The sequence below is a fragment of the Phlebotomus papatasi genome, chromosome 2 (assembly GCF_024763615.1).
Source record: "Phlebotomus papatasi isolate M1 chromosome 2, Ppap_2.1, whole genome shotgun sequence".
Taxonomy (NCBI): Eukaryota; Metazoa; Arthropoda; class Insecta; order Diptera; family Psychodidae; genus Phlebotomus; species Phlebotomus papatasi.
Genome location: NC_077223.1, coordinates 96,573,642 through 96,594,406, shown reverse-complemented (window position 1 = coordinate 96,594,406; position 20,765 = coordinate 96,573,642). Strand labels below are relative to the sequence as shown.

The 20,765-nt window shown below is 36.4% G+C and overlaps 2 protein-coding genes across 4 annotated transcripts in view; both read left to right on the top strand.

Annotated features, from left to right (window-relative positions):
• LOC129802576 (transcription factor CP2-like protein 1) overlaps nt 1-18,798 on the top strand; it is a 78,061-nt gene extending 59,263 nt beyond the window's left edge. For 2 of the 3 annotated variants that reach the window (XM_055848509.1, XM_055848511.1), the window contains 2 exons: nt 15,884-16,068; nt 16,144-18,798. In XM_055848509.1, the coding sequence (XP_055704484.1) occupies nt 15,884-16,068; nt 16,144-16,343 (385 nt within the window). In that variant the 3' untranslated portion in view covers nt 16,344-18,798. Of the gene's footprint in view, nt 1-15,883; nt 16,069-16,124 lie in introns of all 3 variants that reach the window. The other variant, XM_055848510.1, reaches the window with a different exon arrangement.
• LOC129802577 (protein yellow-like) overlaps nt 1-20,765 on the top strand; it is a 325,562-nt gene that overhangs the window by 260,785 nt on the left and 44,012 nt on the right. The window lies entirely within an intron of this gene.

Here is a 20,765-nt window from a genome sequence, read left to right as displayed (position 1 = left end):
GAGAGTCTACTGTATACAAATTATAAATTTGTTAGTTTAACAATAAAACAAAACTCATTTGTAATATTGAAATTGAAACGCAATATCCACTGCGTCAGTCAGACTTCATCAAGGTGTAATTAATTCCAAATAAATTATTACGCGTATCTATTTGTCTTTTCTTAATTCTTTCTGTCAATTCTCCAGTGAGCACACTTTCAATTTCTGGCAGAAAATGTCTTAAAAAATGAGCTGGAAAGTCGTGAAGACAATTGAGGACAACGGCAGTCTCATCATCGCTGTTCCGGATAGTAGGAAACAGGATGGATTACTCTTCTGGCCACCGCCAGAATTGCGAGAATTGAGAAGCTGAGACCTAACCTCACTACAGTTCCCGGTAAGCAAATATTAAAGTAAACACAATTTTTGGATTTATTATAAATATCTTTTGTCATTTTAAGATAAATCCTGGTCTATTTACAACTGTGAAGTGAAGGCGCAGAGAATTGATACATTTCAAGATGCTAAGAAATTGGAAAAGATGCTTGCCAATATCGACACAGAGAATGAGGAAGATTATATTCTGGACTACAGGCAGAAGAAAAGTGAACCTAAAATGTCTCTAGCACAGTTAGACTTCAATGAATATGTTGCCCAAGGAAATTCCTCTCAGAATTGTACATCTGCGCCTTCATTGAATCAAACATTTGTCCAGAAAACGTCTCTCGGATCTCCACGTCTTCCAACGTCACAAACTGCAGTGACAGAATCCTCTCATCATCAAAAAAATATATCCAGAAGCACCTTCTGTGATCACTACGTCATCTTCAATCGCCACAAATCGTACTGACATGATTTTCTCACCAATTCAGTGTCCGGAAAGATACACTGTGGTTGCTTCGTCATCATCTATCACCAAAAACTGCCCTGATATAATTCTATCAACAAAGAAGTGTTCAATGCATTCTCCAGAGAGACTCGCTGTGGTCGCTACGTCTTCGTCTATCGCCAAAAACTATCCTGACACGTTTCTCTCATCAAAGAACAATCAAGAAAGAGCCCCTTTTGTCGTCTCGACCGACGTCACAAACTACTCTGACATGATCGATTTCATGAGTGTCCAGAAGATTATCTAGTATGCTCATCTACAAGAACGCCTCCTGTAGACTTTACGACCCCTTCTACCTCTAAAAAATAAAAAAATATGTTGAAAACTCAAGTTTTTAAATTACTTATTAGATGAGATTTCTAACAATTGAGCCTATTCCTGAAAAAACTTATTTTCCTCCGATTCACGAATATATGGGGGACTAAAAACTTTCCCTATGTGTTCTAAAACTTCTTCAAAAACAAATATCCTCGATTATCTTGGTTCTTCAGTTTTATTTCAAAGTGTGAAGCAAAGGTAAAAAGATCTATGATACCTGATTGCTTGCACTAAGAAACTGAACAGAAAAGCAAAGAAGAAGAAGAATCCAACGAACATGGTAAGAATTTTGTCGATTTTTTGTCGACAAAATCTCGAAAGACTCAGTCGAAATTTTTTCGAAAGAAAAATTTCCAATAATTGTCCAATTTCTGTCCAATTGGTAAATTTTTGGACAGAAATTTTTCCAATCGCTTGGAAAATTATCTGTCCAATATCTGTCGACACTGTGTCGACGAAATTTGGGCAGCTTTCCAATCGGAAAGAAAATGTTGATTGGGAATAGAAATGTTTGTTTGTTTTGTCTGTTTTTATTAACCAGAATCTAAATATTTTTTCTTTAACCGAATTTATTTTATTTACTGACCAAAATCTTTTTGTTTCTGATCAAAATTGAATTGCGGTTTGATGGAATGTAGCAGGTAAATAGACGGAAACACTGAACCTTTCTTGATTTTCCAAATTTTATTCTCAAAATAAAAAAAATAAGAAAATCAAGAAAGGTTCAGTGTTTCCATTTCCATCTATTTCCTGATCTAAATTGATTTATTAGCAGAATTGTTTTTTTTTATGGTTTTGGCACACCTTTAGATCAGAAAAATATCATGTAATCGAAATTCATATCATTTTCTTTCTCAAGCGTTTTTCATATGCTACTCTTTCGGACTCTTCTTCTTCTTTTGAACATTACAACAAATTCAATTTAATTCCATTTAATATTTAATATTCCATTTAATTCCGCTTGAAATTCTTCGGAATCAGCTTTTTTTCGCATGGATTTCCTTTAAAAAGTTCCAAAGTATTTTATTGCAATTATCTATGAGCATTCCGTGGAAATTTAAGCAAAATTTCCATTGAATATTCCGAGGATATTTTCTGGTATCTTTCCGGCCAAGACTCCATGGAACTAAACGCGAAAAATCTGCAATTATTTTGCGCCCTAACGCTATAAATCTTGCGAGTTAGACATACTCAAATGAACGATATGGTAGCAATATTAGGTGAGATTCTTAACAATCTCACCTACTATAATCCTAACAAAATTTCATGTCCTCCGATCGCGCTCAAACTTGGCCAAAATGTGTCGACCAAGACACTTAAAATAGGGTTTTAAATGGAAAGTCTCACAAAATACAATAATTCTTTGATATAGTTGAAGTTCATCAAATGAACATTTGGGGCGCTCTGGTCGAAAAAACAAGTTAAGAAACAAACAACCTCGATTATCTTGGCTTCTGAGTAATCGATGAGATCAAGTTCTACGGCAAAATTATAGAGAACAGTCTGGTCTACATTTCACCCATATAACACTTTTCTGTCAGTCCATCCAATTCCTTGATATTTTGGATTAAATACAAAATTTGTATAATTTCACGCATTTGATTTAATATAATTGAATCGCGTCATCCAACTTCAGCTCTAAATCGAATTTGCATGCATTCCGAGTTAGTTCACATTAAGAATCTCACCTACATAAGCCAGTTAGGATTATCTGTCCCTTTTCAACTCAAAAGTAGAACTGAGTGTTCGTCTGATAGATGAATACTCTACAAGTTCCAAGTTGCCAATTGGCATTGATCGTCTATTTCTTTATGGATGTTTTTTTTTGTGGAAATTATGAAAATTCCACGCCATTTTTAATCAATTTTTGGAATTCTTTTGAAGAAAAATATTTTTAAAAAATCCACTGGAAGAGTCGTGTAATTCTGTAATATTAAACCACGGAAGCCACTAAGGCCATTGCATGGAAATTTCCACGGAGAATTTCGTTGAAATAAAGAGGATTTTTCCGAATTTTTAAAGGGCTAACTGCCGATTGATTATACGCTAATAATCCATAGCAGAGACGTGCAAGAACCGTTGAAACCGAATAAACGTCAAATGATGTACGTACATGTACGTCAATAGTCAAAACGCTACTCTAACAAACTTATTTTGACGTTAATTCGGTTTCAACAGTTTTTGCACACCTTTGATCCATAGGAAAGGCCGTGGAAATATTCGTCAGAGAAAACTCCATGGAAACTCGCCGACATTCCTTATTAGACGGTCCTATACAGAGTTCCGCAAACGTCCATGGAACGCTAGGAAAAAATTAAGCGTCAAATTCCATCTCGGAAGCTTACGCGGATTTTGAGCGGTAAAATCCAGGTGACTCCACGCGGATTTTTAGCGGTAAAATCAGCGGACATTGCAGAAAAGGTTTACTCGAAATTCAATAGAATCGCCGCGGCCGTTGGCTATAGGGTGGGGTCACAAAATATACAACCTGAGAAGGGATTTTCCATCGTTTTCATCCCGGAATAAGTTGGAATAGATGCTAAGACGGCGATGGCCGCGCACGGGGGGCTAAGTAAAATAACGGAAAGATTATAATAAGTAAATAATAAATAAAAAAATAAACATTCGGCTTCTAATAACTCAAAATTGTTAGCATAGGCTTCTTCCCAACAATGGTTAAATTCGCTCCTCCCTTTGGTATTTAAATCAGCATCATAGATGTTTCCGTGCGACACTGGTTCTAAAGGCGTTTCTGGTATTAGAAGGAGATCTACTCTTCGGATAGGAGCACCATAAAGAGGTTAGCCAATAGTAGTTCAGTTCGTGTTAAATTGTCAGGACGTGAAGATACAGGATAGAAAAAGCGCTGAGGCTTCTTTGAGAATCTATAGTGACCAAGGCACACATACTCGTATACTGTCTTGTGCTATTAGGCCCTATTTCCCTGACGGTTCTAACAAAATCGACGGATTATTTACAGAGGTGTGAAAGAACCGTTGAAACCGAATAAACATCAAAATAAGTTTGCTCAGGTAGCGTTTTGACGGTTTTGACCATTGACGAACAAGCTTTATTTGACGTTTTTTCGGTTTCAAACGGTTCTTGCACACCTTTGGATTATTATATGCTACTCTCTCTGTGGAGTTTGAACCGTAAAACGTATTATCGTAGATGCAGGTGACTTTGCCACCCTGCAGTACGTAAACTTTTCGTTAATTCTAGCATTTTAGGATCATCTTCACCGTATCAATCCACCATGTCCGATCGGTAAAGAACATCCTTAAGTGCTAGAATTAAAGAAAGTCCTACGAACTATTTTGCAGATGGCAAAGTCAGCCTCATCTAAGGTAGTACTATTTGTCAAACTTTCTCAATTCACGTAGATTTCAGAATATAGTTTGTTTAAAATTGATATAAAACACGGATTTTAATCTGGTTTAAATTTATTGTTTTGTACTTTTGAAAGAGAGACTCGTCACATCGCTTTCTTATCACTTATTTTCTCCATTTATATTCCAAATACTGAGTTGTCTGGTGAAAGATCTTCTGTACTCCGGCACAAAGATTTACCTTGCTTAAAAGCACATTAGAATATTAAACAGAAGTTCTTCTCTTTATCCAAGATCGAACTGATGATACTTTTGCGTAAACTTCAGGAGCATATGACTCACAAGACCTTCCCCAAGATAAAATTCCATGTTGAATATCATTTGCAACAAGAGGTGCACCGACATCTCCTGCGTAATTTACAGATATTCGAGATTAGGCGTAAGTAAATATAATTGTAAAATTTGGAAATGTTGACACTTATGAAATAGCTTCCGTCTTCAATATCTGTCGAACTTTCAGTGTAGGATGACTTTTAGTAAAGTATCGTATTTAGACTTACCGTAACATATATCCGTGGATTTATATTTAGCGCATACCATCCTGGGTGTTATACCACCAAAAATATGATCATCAATATTAAGATACGCTTCGTAGCACATACCATCAAGTTTTCTCGTCACACTTTGGCTATGCAAATGATCAGTAGTTTTCTCGCTTCCCCAACCAGTAACATGTATCATCTCATCGTTCACAACTTCGTCGTATTTATTTGGCAAAGTAACTGGTAGAGTATTTTCATTGAAGGTAATGGTTTCCCTTAATTGCACAATTGCAAAATCATAGTCACGGTCGTGTGTCACACTTCCTAATCTGAAGTTTGAATGTACTATAATTCTTCTGCCTCTATATACTACACCACCTCTATCAGTATAGGGGGATCCCGTTCTCACTGTTATCCTCCAAGGATATAATTGTGTCCTACAGTAGATGACCTTTGATTTAGTTCAGTAAAAAAAAGCACTTTGCAAAACCAAATTAATACCTTAAGCATTGACCAGCTGTTAAGATGTGCTTCTTGCTAATGATTGAACCACTACAGATATAATCAGGATCCTTACCACCAGGCCCATGAATAGACACCATATAGGGAACATATTTAATAGGAACTTCGGTCCCTTCTTCCATCCTATCGCAAATATATTCAGGAAAACCACCCAAAACTTCTATCAATAAGGAACTGAAAATCACTAAATGAAGCATTTCAATACACGATCAACTTCCTAATGGATTTCAATTAAAGATCAAGAGTATATTTGTATTATGCAGAAAATTCATTAAAATTTTATGGCAATCGTTTTTATTGTGAAAATTTTCGCAAGCATGGCGATATGTTGAAGTTACTTAAGCTTTGGAAAATTGTTTTTCACTTATTCTCTGGTTATTTCTGCTAATGTTCAGTAAGTAATTGTGCAAAGCCCATCAGGTGGAATGTACTGCGACTGCAATTAATAACTACAGCGCGTCTAGACTACTTATTTCTAACATTTGCTTCATTCCCAGTTGTAGTTTAAAATATTCGAAAATCGATTTCGAAAGCTTAAGAAAATACATTTTTACCTCTCGTGGTTTTTTTTTCGCGTGGCGTGGTAACTGAAATATTTCTTTTCATCGAAATGTATCGAATGTAAATCTTCACTTTGTTATGAGGAAAGACAAAGCAACGACGTTCATAATACCCTTGATCCATTATAAATCCTCTTATAATCACAACCTTAGTCTTTCCAGACTTATGCGAAAATTTTATTTCGAAAACTCGAATACGAACATTAACGGTTTTTTGTGCAAATACAGTCCAATTTACATTTTACCCAAGACACTATTGCAGAAATAAAACTCCAGTTGTAAATGAGAACAATGCATGCAGCCACAATAGGTGTTTGATTTTCAAATAGTGTCTCTGCTAAAAGTAAATGACAATCTTTGCTTGAAATATTCATGTTAGAAGAATTCAAATTCAATATACAATTGTAAAGCTAAATTTTGGCACAAGATAGGGGAAATTTATGTAATAGCCCACTAAAAAACTGTAAAAGTGTTCCACAGTGAATGTGACAAGAATTACAACAAATCTAGGGATAATATTAAGTCACTTAGGAAGGATCTAAACGGGGGGATTTTATTTCGAAACCGCCATTTTGAAACAAAATTCCTCCACTCAGCTTTAGACCGGTGCATTTTTGCCTATCTTTTGGCGCTTAAAATCTCCCTCTTCGAAAGCTCCATTTGTTTATGTTCTTCAAATATTTTGACATTTTAAGCGATTTTAAATATTTTCTTTGTTTTTCAAAAGATTTTTTCTCGTGATCTATTTTCAAAGTTATCAAGAGTCGAAAAGCTGATGAAATAGGGACACGGTATCGATCACTCTTCTGAATGTATCGTTTAATCTTCATTAGAATATTGTCGAATTGTTAAATAGACATCCTTAAAAAGAAATAAAGAAAAGTTAAATAGAATAAATTTGATTTATAGATGATTTATAGGATATTTCCTTAATTTAGCAATAATATTGGCATAAAATCCTGCGGTTTTGATATAGAGGATGGGGATGGATGCCCCATCTCCTCTTTCCTATAAAGTGTTCGTCACCAGGCAGAAATATTAACTTTACCACCCTTTAACAAATTCTTTAATTGTAAAACACTGTGTGATTGACGTTCGAAACGTTTCGAAATAAAATAGGAAGTCTTCCAGACTATCTATTTTAGTTAGAGCACACTTGGGGAATTTATAACAGAGGGTGGAGAAAATTTATCTCAGGCACGAACCACTAGGGGAGATTTCCCGAGACTCATCGGTGCATAGCACAGTGGGGTGCATTTCGAAATCCCCCCGTATAGAAGACGCCTTACTGGGTGTAAACACAAGTAGATTTTGAGTCTCCAATAGTGTCTTGGATAAATGTTAAATGGGACTCTATTTGAACAAAAAGTTGTTGAAGTTCGAAGAATTGAAATTCAATTTCGAATTTTCATACTAAATTTTCAAACAAGGTGGGGAAAATTTCTCAAATATCACACTAAAAAGCTGGCAAAAGAGTTACTCAGTGATTATGGAGTGATTAAATACTGGGGCAGGAACAATAAACGTCGTTGTTCTGTTTTTTCCTCACAACAATGTGAAGAACAGCACATTTGACACTTGAGGACTTCGAAATTCGAACAGGATGTAATTTCCGGCACCTTGTGAAAGTATTAAGAAATAAGAAAGTCTCTTTTTTAGATCATCAAATAGGTTTTCCAATTTTTCAAGATCTATTTCTGTACGGAAAGAGTACTTCGAAATTCGAATAGGAAATACTTGAACTATCACGCGGAAGAGACGCGAAGCAAAAACTCTTATCTTTGGCTTTCGTAACCGAAATTCGAATGTATTTTTTAGGAGAGTGGTAGGCCGCAGTTGCCCCCCCCCCCACCTTTATCCCCTTGCTCAGGTCTTAGGCCTTAGGACTATTTTGAGCGATATCCTGTCTTATAAAATAATTAAAAAAGATTCAACTGTCAAAACTGAAAAGATAAATAAAATCGATAAATAACGGAAACGGACTGCAACACACTTAAAATCCACTCCGAGACTCGGGTTGTGAGAACTCAAATTGTCAGGAAACGGACTGAACGTATTGTGAGTGGTAGCTGGCTAACAGTCCGTCGATTTGCCAACCAGAGACATTGATATTACCATGAGAATAGGATGGGCATGGGCATCTGCATGCGATCAGAGAATGCAATGAAAATTGAACAGTTGATCATTTATCTTGTATATGACTGCCCCAGCTTTTAATAATATGAGGGGGATGCTGCTAGATGAAGAAGTTTTATCTCAGAATCCTTAAGTTCAGTAATACTTCCCAATTTGAGTGCTCTATTCGATTGAGGTTTATGCTCTACCGAACCGATTCGAAGATATATCAGAGAGAGCTCACCTAAGAAAAACCAGTTGAATGTTCGAAAATTTAAACCGATGAGTTGCACAATAATGAGTAAATTCATGTTCTACCGTCCTGAAATTCCACAAAAATTCATTTCTTGCAGCAATCGTTTACACGTATTATTGCTGACGATTATTGTCAACTGAAGAGTCAAGAGTACCGAAAATTCGAAATAAAAGAACAGGCAGTGCTAAAGCGGTGAATATGTCAACTTACACTTTGAATTTCTGATTGACTTTCGAATATTGATTGATTTGATTGATTTATTTTCATCATCTCTGTTTTTTCCCCACCCCATGCGGCCATCGCCATCTTAGCATCGGTTCTAACCTCCGGGATGAACACGATGGAAAATCCCTTCATTGGTTGTATGTTCAGTGTTATATGATTGGCTTGTGAGTGGTTTTGACTCTTCTAAAGATTATTAATGAACAAAGTCAATGTGGTAGCATCTACAAACCGACTGGTTTGTAGATTATGCTGAGTCTATCCTAGAACGGAATACAAACTCTGCTTTCTACTTTAGACGCATTTTCCTAATATATGAGACCAAATTCGCGTAACTAGATAATTTTTCGATTGCTTACTGGTTAATTTTATAAAGATAATTTTTGCCTTTCATTCATTCATTTTCAACCGCTTATCCCTATTGGGGTCGCGGGCCCATGACATCCAATCTAGCAGCCCACGCCTGTCGGTCCTCCGCCACTTCAGGAAGATGTTCGGGTTCGATCCCGAGGCGTTCTAAGGCAAGATTCTGAATTTGATTCAGCCACCTTGTCCTAGGTCTGCCTCGAGGCCGAGGTCTCCTCACAATGGCTTGCATAGCTTTTCTGGGGAATCTTTCTTCATTCATGCGTTGAACATGTCCATACCATCGAAGTTGTGATCTCTCAACCCGAAGAAGCAGCTCCTCGACTCTTAGTTCCTCACGAACGGCCACATTCCTCACTCGATCTCTACGAGTGATTCCCTTTACCGCTCGAAGGTACCTCATCTCGGCAGCTTGTACTCGCGATCTTACCCTTTCGGTCATTACCCAAATCTCATGACCATAGGTGAGAATAGGAATGAACACAGCTTTGAAAACCGATAATTTAGCCGATCGACTAAGCTCGACCTTCCTCAACACGCTTCTGCCAAGCTCCCTCATTACTGCAGAAGCCTGACCGATTCGCGACGAGAGTTCTGCCTCCATCCTACCATTACTCGTGAATAACACCCCGAGATACTTGAACTTCTCCACCTGTGTCAATGAGTCTCCACTAACATGTAGAGTGCACTCCACAGATTGTCGGGAAATCACCATTACTTCCGACTTATCCACGTTCACCTTCATCCCTGTTTCGGCACAAACATTTACAAATCGGTCAAGTGTGCGCTGAAGCTCTTCCTCGGAAGATCCAAAAAGAACCAAATCATCTGCATAGAGGAGATGGCTCACCCTGAAATCCCCAATGCGAATCGCATTCCGCCCCCGACTGCGTTCCATAATCTTGTCCATGTATATTATGAACAACAATGGTGATAGAACACACCCTTGGCGCAGTCCAACACTCACTTGAAAACCTTCCGATTTGGATCCGTTTACACGAACACAGCTACTACAGTCTCTGTACAATGACTGAATGGCTCCCTCATTTTTGCCTCACAGTTTAAAAAAAAGGGAAATTATCTTGGATTAATATAAAATGGAGTGTTGTACGAGATAATTGGTTTTGATCATTAACCAGGCAATCACTAAACGAAATAGACAGTAACCTGTAATCATTTGTGACTATTTACGTTCGTTAATTTGTGCTCTGTTAAGCTTGATACATGTTAGTCGTTGATATGTCTTTTCAAATCTTAGATAGTGGTCCTATGAATGTTCCTTTTTCGTCTTGCTAAACGTCACATAAGCCAACCCGACTTCACAAAGAACTCGAAAGTGTTTTGTTTCTATAAACTCCTTTTCGTTATTGTGAACAAAGACGTGAAAAATCGATAAGACTTCCTCAATATCTACAACCTTCTTTTCGGATTGGTTAGGCCAGGATTAACTCTACTTTACAAACTCTCTACGTGAACAAAACAACTCGTTGTATTCCAAATAGTTTTGAGTGTATCAATCTCGTAACCCGGATGACATTTTGGTCCCAAGTGTACGGATAAGCAAGAATCTACTGCAATAATATTAGAAAGTTTCTCGTGATAGGTAAATTTTCTACATTTTCCTCAAGACTAAGCTTGAGTAGTAAGTATTTTTCTTAATGAATTTGTGAAATGATTAAGTACATATGGAATGTTTGTTTTCGGATATAGATCCTGAAAGATCCCAAAAAGTATATCTTTTGTAAAGGCATTTTTTCTTACGTTTTTCTCTGATGATATATTTCTGTCAGAATGATCAGCGTGAGGAGCGTGAGATTGCGTACTGTATCGTGGATTATATTTATTGAAAAGGACATATGCCCATCATCAAGTTTAGTAGTTTGCAAATAGGTACATATGTACATCATTTCCTTTACCATAAAACAATTTGTCTTTAAATTCGATTTATTTAGAACGTTCAAAGATTTATTTATTTTTGCATGTCGTGTTGTACCATGTTAATAATAATCATCTTCAATCACATCTTTTATCCACCTTACAACATAGGCCACAGCTGAGTAAACTCCGTAATAATTTTGATTACAAAGTTCATTTTTATTTGACCATGAAAATACGCCGTATAAAGCGGTATGGCCAAAAATAGGTCCACCGATGTCAGCTGCGTAACACACATAGTATTAGTTCATTGATATAGCATAAGAAACAATATTTTAAAACATACCGAAACATTGAGCAACCGCGCAAATCATCCTAGGTGTTACTCCGCCCTCTTCATATGTTCTAGAATTATGCTGTTGATAACAACTGGCACTAGGAACTTTATATGCAAAGGAAGAATGCAAGACACTATGGTTCATTGAAGGACCGAGTACTGGATCATCCTTATATATCCAGCCAGTTCCATAGAAAAACGGAGCTTGGAACCATTCTTCGTATTCCTCTGGTAAATCAAGTGGTTTATTTTTATCACTGGGTATCATAGATTGATCCAATACCACAATTCCAAAATCATAGTCCATTTCATGTGTTAGCCTAGGATGTCGGTAATTGGGATGTACTATAAGTTTTTGAGCTTTATATACTATACCACCTCTATCATGAAATATGGATTCTGTTCTCACTGATATCTTCCAAGGATACCTATATCGGCTACAGTGGATATTTGTCATTTAGTTTAGTATAAATTGAGTTTGAAAGACCAATATTACCTTATACATTGGGCAGCTGTAATGACATGTCTGTAGGTGATAATTGCACCACTGCATATATGACGAGAACGCCTTTGAAGAGATACATGGTGGGGCGAAAACTCAATGGGTATCTCAGTAACAACTGGCAATGTTCTGTATTCAACAGGATACTCATAATAATCACCCAAAACTTTTACCAATAAAAAACTATAAATCACCAAATGAATCATTTCAATACACGATCAACTTCCTAATGGATTTCAATTAAAGATCGGAAGTATTTATATTATGCAGAAAATTCATTAAATTTTTATGGCAATCCATTTGATTGTGCAAAGTATCGCGAAAATGGTGATAAGTGCAAGTTTTTTTTTGTAAAACCTTTCATATTTCACTTTTTTACTTTCCGGTTGTATCTGCTTAGTTAGAGATCAATAACTAACTGGTCTAACTATTTCTTGTTTAATTCTTTATCAGAAATGATAGGTAAGATTTGTGAATCAGTAACTTTACAATATCTCAATGTCTCTTCATAGCTCTTCAAGAACAACTCATCTTAGAATAGTAAAAACCTTTGAACATTATTGGGACCTATCAGTGCTTTAGCATCCGATGATCGAGAACATATATTAATAAATTAGCACAGCAAATGATCTTTCACAATATATTGGTGGTCTGAAAATGAAAAATAAATACTTAAAACAAAGTGAAATCAACCAAAATTCAAAATCCGAAAAATAAAAAGAAAGTTTCAAAAAAATAGTCCGGGAAATGCTATATTTTGCATGAGTTACTGTAAATCTATTCACAGCTGCTACAACCTCAATTTAGATTATAATGCCTTGGCCACACCTTTTAGCTCGGTATAATTTCATAAAGTCAAAATACACATCCCTTTCTATCTCAAAAGATTTGCATAAGACTATCCCATTCTTTCGGTCTTAAAATTCGACTGAACTAAATTCAGTCTGGTCCGACATTTAAAAGAAGAAGAAGAGTGCGAAAGAGTGGAATATATGTACATATACAAAGCTTTTAGGAATGAAAAAGAATTTCGACTTTATGAAATTTTCCTGAACTAAAAGGTGTACTGGAGCTACAAGAGATAAAAATTAGAATCCCGGATAAGAATCAGCTTAGAATGACATAGACTTGTTGGAAATAACGCTAATATGCTGGACAGAAGTGTACGGCTTAAATCTAGAGAATAATGATTAGACTACACGGTAAAAACTTTTGGACACTGACCAAAATATTGGAACAAGTTTTCCTTGGAACAAATTTTTTTGGAATCAATTTGTACCTAGAGAAGATATTTGTTTGTTCCAAAAAGATTTCTTTACAGTTTCGTTACAAAATACAGTTACAATTTTGTTAGAGTTTTCTTTTGGAACCGTTTTGATACAGTGGAATGTCTACAAATTTGAGTTGATTTCGTTTTATATAAATTTGTTCCCGAAATTTGGAACAGAATTTGTTGCACTCGGCTGTTTTGTTCCCACTGTCAGGAACAAATTGGTACATATTTTTTATAACAATATTATTCCTACATCTGTAACATATTTGTTCCAAAAATTTTCGGTGTCCGTGGACGAGGTAATTTTTGGAACGAAATTGTTACTCATATGGAGAATCTTTTTGTTCCCATTGTCGGGAACAAATTCGTGTAAGTGATTTCGTCTTACAGTTAAGGCCTATACTTCAGTCGAGGTGGATTTCGGTGGCGAAAGTTCATAAGGAACATCAAATAAAAATCAACTTGAGAGTGTTTTATACAGACGCGTGCACGACGAAAACATATGCGAGTGCTGGCAACAGGAGAGGAAGGGAATCTCGAATTAAAAAAGTCAAACCATATAGCACGAAAATTGCCATAGATTTGGCGTCCTCCTCGCTTCGATGGCGGGTGACTGAGTGTGAGAGGAAGGGATACGATTTGAATTGAATTGAATTTGAATTGAATTTTATTATCATCTCTGTTTTTCCCACCCCCCATGCGGCCATCGCCGTCTTAGTGTCGATTCCAACCTCCGGGATGAAAACGATGGAAAATCCCTTCATTGGTTGTATATTTCGGGACCGTACATATGCACGTAGGTCACTTATATAGGAAGATGGGTATGCTCACAGATTGAGGTTTGAAAAACCTAGCCAATAAGGCTGTTTGGTTTTCTAAATAAAATAAATAACTAAGTATATAAAGTTTTCACTTAATGATGTGGGTTGGCAAGTTCAAAAACACTCATAAACTTCACTAAACATACGTGGAGCTTAGGATCCTCACGACCTCCTCAGTGCACGCCGAATAGAGCCACGATCTGACTATCTCCATGGACAGCGCCGGAAACTTCAATGTCAAGTTGTTTATAATAGTCGGGGCTGAGAAATTGATGGACCTCGAGAATCCCGTAGTTCTCGGCCTGGGCACTACGCAGACCCGTCCCCTTCTTCCCATTCCGTCCGCTCTGCCAAAAAAGCGACGCTGGCCACACCGATCGAAGAACATCTCCGTGACTCTGTAGACATACAGATGCTGAATGGGCAGGATTCTCAATTTCTCAAACAATGGGCGAGTGTGTTCCCTTCTCCCCGCACGCAACATAGCTCTTATAGCTGATTTCTGCGCCACCTGGAGCCGTCCTATATATGTCTTGCAGGCATTACCCCAAAAAGGCACACCATACCTTAACCTCGACTCAATTAGAGCGAAGTAGAACGATCTCACGAGAGGAGGCGCACAGCATGCACGGAGGGCATATATCTGCCCTGTGACCTGTCTCACAGTAGTTTTTGTTGCGTCAATGTGGGGCTGCCACGTCATCTTTGTATCCAGAATGACTCCAAGATATCTGAATTCCGGGACCTGCTGAATTCCAATACACTTTTGTGTACAAGCTCCAATACCTCTGAAGCAATCGGGAGAGTGGCATACCAGATAACGAGGCCCGGAAGGCATGTGCCCAAAATTCATTAACACAGTTTTTGTACTCATCACCATTCTATTTGCATCAAGCCAAGTCCTGATAATATCAAGGTCCCGGATTCATCGCTTCACATACAATGTCCTCCGATCCACCACAATACAGGAGAGCCATGTCATCAGCATACGCCGTCATGGAGACATTCAAACTGCATTCCAACAAATCATTCACGTACACAAGAAACAACAAAGGACCAAGCACAGATCCCTGAGGAACACCAAACTCACAGGGCAACGGCTCACTGACATGGCCGCCACAGACTCGCACTCGCTGCACTCTTCCCACCAAGTATGCTCTCAACCAGTCCAGGAACACTCCACGGAACCCCGCATTCTCTAGTTTTGTCAACAGTAACTCCAGATTTACCGAATCAAAGGCCTTTGTGATGTCAATAAAGAGAGCGGAAGTGTACATCCTAGGAGAGCAATTCATTGAGTCATTCAGACAGCCAACAAGTCTCCCAATGGCATCCTCGCACCCTAACCCCTCGCGAAAACCGAATTGGGCATCCGAAAGAAAGCTGGTCGAGCGCAGAAAACCGTGCATTCTCACATAGGCTGCTTTTTCCATGATTTTTGAAATTGCAGAAACGAGAGTGATAGGCCTATAATTGTTCAAAGTTCTCCTATCTCCCTTTTTAAACACTGGAACCACCAGTGCCACTTTCAAACATTCAGGGAACACTCCAGATTGAATCGACATATTTATCATATGCGAAAGCACGTCCACGATATTGTACTATTTTATACTAAACGAGCTATTTTTTGGAACAAATTTGTTAATAATATTGCGCACCTTTTTGTTTCTCCTAGAAGATACAAATTTATTCTAAAGAAGTATTCTCTATCCATTTCGAAAATTGATTTCCCAACACAAAATACTATAAAACAAAACCGAAATTTTTTTTATTATTTATTTCGAAAATCTACAGTTCTGCAGATCATTTTTTAAAAATCATATTTTCGGTCAAAAGATAGGATTTGACAAGTTCGAATTCGAAAAATACTCTTGATGTCCTAGAAATGTTATTCACTTTTTCCGAAATTTTGATTAATAGGTACAGATTAATTTTTGAGGTTCTTTAAATCAAAATCTTGATTTTGAAATTTTCTAGAGCTATTACACCTCGTTTAACAATCTTCGTGAGCTTCGATGGCACTTGCTATCATGCCATTTATTTGCACAGCAGCCAGACGAAGGAGTTGGTTCAGAAGCTTGCACGTCTGCCCGGATTCTATGATACTCAGTTCAATGGCAACATGAATGGTGCTGATGGCGGAAATATGTACAATTCTTGGGGTATGTGGGCATTGTCGGGAGATTTCGGTAAATTTTGTGAAATGTACTTACCTCAGAATTCTGTCTGATTGTCAGGAGGATTGCAGTCAAAATTTGCTGGCAGTGGATCCAATTTGTACGATGCTACTAAGTTTACAGTGTTCATCAATGGACCAAATGCAATCCATGTCCTTGTGACCGATGACGTCATCAGCAACATGAAGGATGAGAGTTTATTTACGCTCGAAGTGCAAAATGGGAAGATTCTCATGAAAGCCGTCTACAAAACTGAGTAAATTTTCATATTTTTTTTTTCGATAATTTCGGAATTTTTTTTTAGTTTGTTTTATTTTTTGTTTAACTTGTTTAATCGGAAAACCACTATCAGTAACATATCATGAGTAATTTATGAGGAAAAGTCGAAGGAGCTCAATGGGGCTTCTTGAAATGACTTTTCTGGGTGTTGGACATGATTAAGTTTCTTTTTGCAATGTTATTTTAAATGTTGATAGAGATGCTGACGAAAGCATCGTGAAATTTAAATTTATGGTAGATTAATTGAAAGAAAAATCGTGGTACAATATTTCACATGAGATTTAAGAGCGAGGATCTTAGTTTTTTTATCTAAATATTATGCGTTTCATTCTATTAATTGACCAAGAGGTTATTTTGGAATGTGAGGTTATGTTGAGGTTATGTTTTCGAAATAACAGTCAGGGGTTGGAATACAGTAGACTCTCTCTCAATTGGGCATTTGGGGCGAAATGTCATCCGGTTTATCGATAGATTTTGGGGTCAAAGCCTTTGTAAATTCCACAAAAAGCGCTCAATTATAAAGAATCCCGATAAAATAGGAAGAACTACAGCGAATTTGAGCGAATTAGCTTCATAATTGAACGAGAAAATTGTCAACAAAATTTTTCGCCCGGCTGAAAAAGAGCCGATTGAGTGAGAGTCTACTGTATCATAAATTGGATTCCCTTCGAGTCTGAGAAATGTCAAAATACGTTTTTGAAACAAAAGTTATCATGTTTCCTGTTATTTTAAATCAAATGTCATAAAATCGCTTAATTTCTTGCATAAATATTGCTAGATTATGAGATTTTTGCAAAAAACTGATATTTCTAGTGAAGTTTTTGCAAATATCACGCGATTTTTTGCAAATAACATCTGACCATGTGATTTTTTGACTGAGTTTTGCACTAATACCGCAAGATCGCGCGATTTCTGTGAACTTTCCGCATTAAGATCGCGAGATCGCGCGATTTCCTGTACTAAAATCGTCAGATCGCGCGATATCCTGTACTAAAATCGTCAGTTCGCGCGATTTCCTGAACAGAAATCGTCAGATCGCGCGATTTTCTACACTAAATCGCCAATAAAGTATCACGAACTTTGGACACAGACTCTTTGGTCCCTTAGAGTTCATTTTTCTTTAGGATCATCCAAAAGTCTCTTTAAGACACTAAAACGCAAGAGTAATCAAGGTGTTTTGATAACTTGACAGTTTAAATTGAGGTTAGATTGCCTTTTGATTAAAAAAAATGTGAATTATGCGTTTAAGATGAGTCTCAGAGGCAGGATTTTGTCAAAACTTAGTCTTATATTGAATTCAAAATTTCGAAATTGAGGTTAAGTCCAACATAACCTCAATTTGCAAATCAATCTCTTGGCCAAATAAGAGAATTTGCGACTATATTTTAGATACAGTATTTGAGGTGTGCTTTTTTTAATTTTAAATTCTTTTTGATAAATGGTAATTCATTCACAGAATGGTGGATATTTTTTTTTAAATCATAGTTTTTAAGGTTCATTTTTTAGGGTTAGATGAAAAAAAAACTATTTTCTAAAAATAGATAAAAAAAAACAAGAGCTAAAATGAATACGATGGTGCAAAAGAAAATCTGCAGGCAGAAAGTACAATTTACATGAAGATGAAAATGAATAATATCTCTAAATATTGCAAATATATTTTTTTGTTAGTTTATAAACCCTTTTAAAGGAAGTGCATTTGTTAGGAAAAAGAAACAAGAATCGTGATGAATTAATAAAAGAAAAATAGAGGCACATTCATCAAAAGTGAAAGAAATGCAATTTATTCAATGGGAAAAGTTGAAATGAATGGATATTAAATTGATAAGAAATGAATTGTAAGAAAAAAATATATATTTTAGAGTCTATTTTATATACAAATAAAATCTTTTTATCGTATTTTTTTTCTAAGGAAACTTAAAGCTAGAGCAAAAACCTTTTGATGAATATTACAGAAAAAAAGTCGTCGCTTAACACATTGGAAAAAGTCTTTTGATGGCAGAAAAATTATTCACATTGTGATAAGTGATATAATTTTAGAACAGTTGCCAAAAAAAAAACATAAGATTGGAGTAAAATCCAAGCGATTGTTCTTAAGTAATTTTAATGGCCAAATAGCAGAAATTTCCCTTCACATTCTAATCCAAAAGAAAATAAATGTTCTTGCTATTTGTTGATAAAAGAAGCATGCTTTTGTTGTATCTGGTGGCAATCTTACTGGAGAGATGCTTCAAAGATAAAAGAATGCCACCAAAATGTTAAATAATATTCTCAGAATGTGAAGATTATGTGTTTGATAATTTTGTTCTTTTCACTTGTACGTTAGAATTGTGTTTATCCGATAGATGTAAGTTTTACGTTTTGTAGGCAAATTTGTTACACGTAATACCTCCAATTTGCCATAGAAACAAGAATAAAAATTTAAATATGACGTCAAAAGAATTTTTTGGATATTGAACAATCGACGAATGCTTATTCTAAACACTGAAAGAAATCGAAGATGATGGGTAGTCCCCTCAATGATCTACACTCTCATTAGACTACACGGTAAAAACTTTTGGACTCTGACCAAAATATTGGAACAAGTTTTCCTTGGAACAAATTTTTTTGGAATCAATTTGTACCTAGAGAAGATATTTGTTTGTTCCAAAAAGTTTTCTTTACAGTTTCGTTACAAAATACAGTTACAATTTTGTTAGAGTTTTCTTTTGGAACCGTTTTGATACAGTGGAATGTCTCAGAAGAATTTCGGTTCGACAGAATGTAGCAGGAAATAGACGGAGACACTGAACCTTTCTTGATTTTCACAATTTTATTCTCTACGACGTTTCGAGGATGGATGTCCTCTTCATCAGGTATCGAATATGGCAGGGAAAATCACGTACAGGTGGGAGTTGTTACACTGCACTTGAACTTTGATCACAATTTGATCTGTGATGTTCACCATTCGACTGACATTCATTCTGTGTCGGTCAGTCGAATGGTGAACATCACAGATCAAATTGTGATCAAAGTTCAAGTGCAGTGTAACAACTCCCACCTGTACGTGATTTTCCCTGCCATATTCGATACCTGATGAAGAGGACATCCATCCTCGAAACGTCGTAGAGAATAAAATTGTGAAAATCAAGAAAGGTTCAGTGTCTCCGTCTATTTCCTGCTACAGTGGAATGTCTACAAATTTGAGTTGATTTCGTTTTATATAAATTTGTCCCCGAAATTTGGAACAGAATTTGTTGCACTCGGCTGTTTTGTTCCCACTGTCAGGAACAAATTGGTACATATTTTTTATAACAATATTATTCCTACATCTGTAACATATTTGGTCCAAAAATGTTCGGTGTCCGTGGACGAGGTAATTTTTGGAACGAAATTGTTACTCATATGGGGAATCTTTTTGTTCCCATTTTAGAGAAAGTACATTTTCTCTAAATGTACTTTCAAGGCTGAACAGGTAAGAAAACTTCGTCCGAAGCTTACAGAAATACCAATTGAAATCCATATTCAGGTGAGTACTTTTTTGAACTATTTAAAATTAGTAACGGATACCGGAACAGATTACGTTATAGCTAGATTGGCTAGATTACCCGGATTACCCAACAAATTAAATAGGTGATATTCTTAACAATCTCACTTATTCTCCTTTGCGTATCATTTGTTGAGAAATACTTGAGTCACTAAAGTTATCTATTTGCCCTATTAGAATTTTTGAAATATAACGAATAATTAATCCTCAGAACCTTTTGAAAAAAGACGCATTATGTCCTAGACACACTTACGACTTAAGCCGAGAGACGGCTAAACTGTTTTATAATAAAAAATGGTTTGACGAAATTTTCATGAGTTTCCCACTATCTAAGCCGTTTCTTGGCTTAAGCCGAGAGACGAATTAGTCAGAAACTGATGAAAATGGAATTTGATCATTATTTTGATAATAATTACCCGTCGAATCATTGCTCTACCTGCCGATTTTACTCGGAGGTTTTTTGAATTGTAACGGTATATTCTAGTACATTTAGAGAAATTCTGCAGATTCTCGACAGAATTTCTGCATTGGAAATCTGCATAGTCTCCATTGTCTCAACAAAAATATTATTGATTTATCAAGAAACTGTAGAAGTTACAATGAAAATGGTATGCTCTGCTTAACAAGCATTACCGATTAAACGTTTTATATGAGTAAAAAGATTCAAAACAAAAATACTAATTTCTTAAAAATCGCCCATGGAATGATACAAAAACACGAAATTTAGGTCGACACTCTGCTTAAAGATTTCACTTCACTTTTCTCTACTTGTAACACGGCGTCGCAGAGTTCTTTATTTTATATAAACACTGTGATATCACCAAGAATAACTCTATTGGGGCCGATCCATCTCAAGACGACCGAGAAAATCGCAAATCGC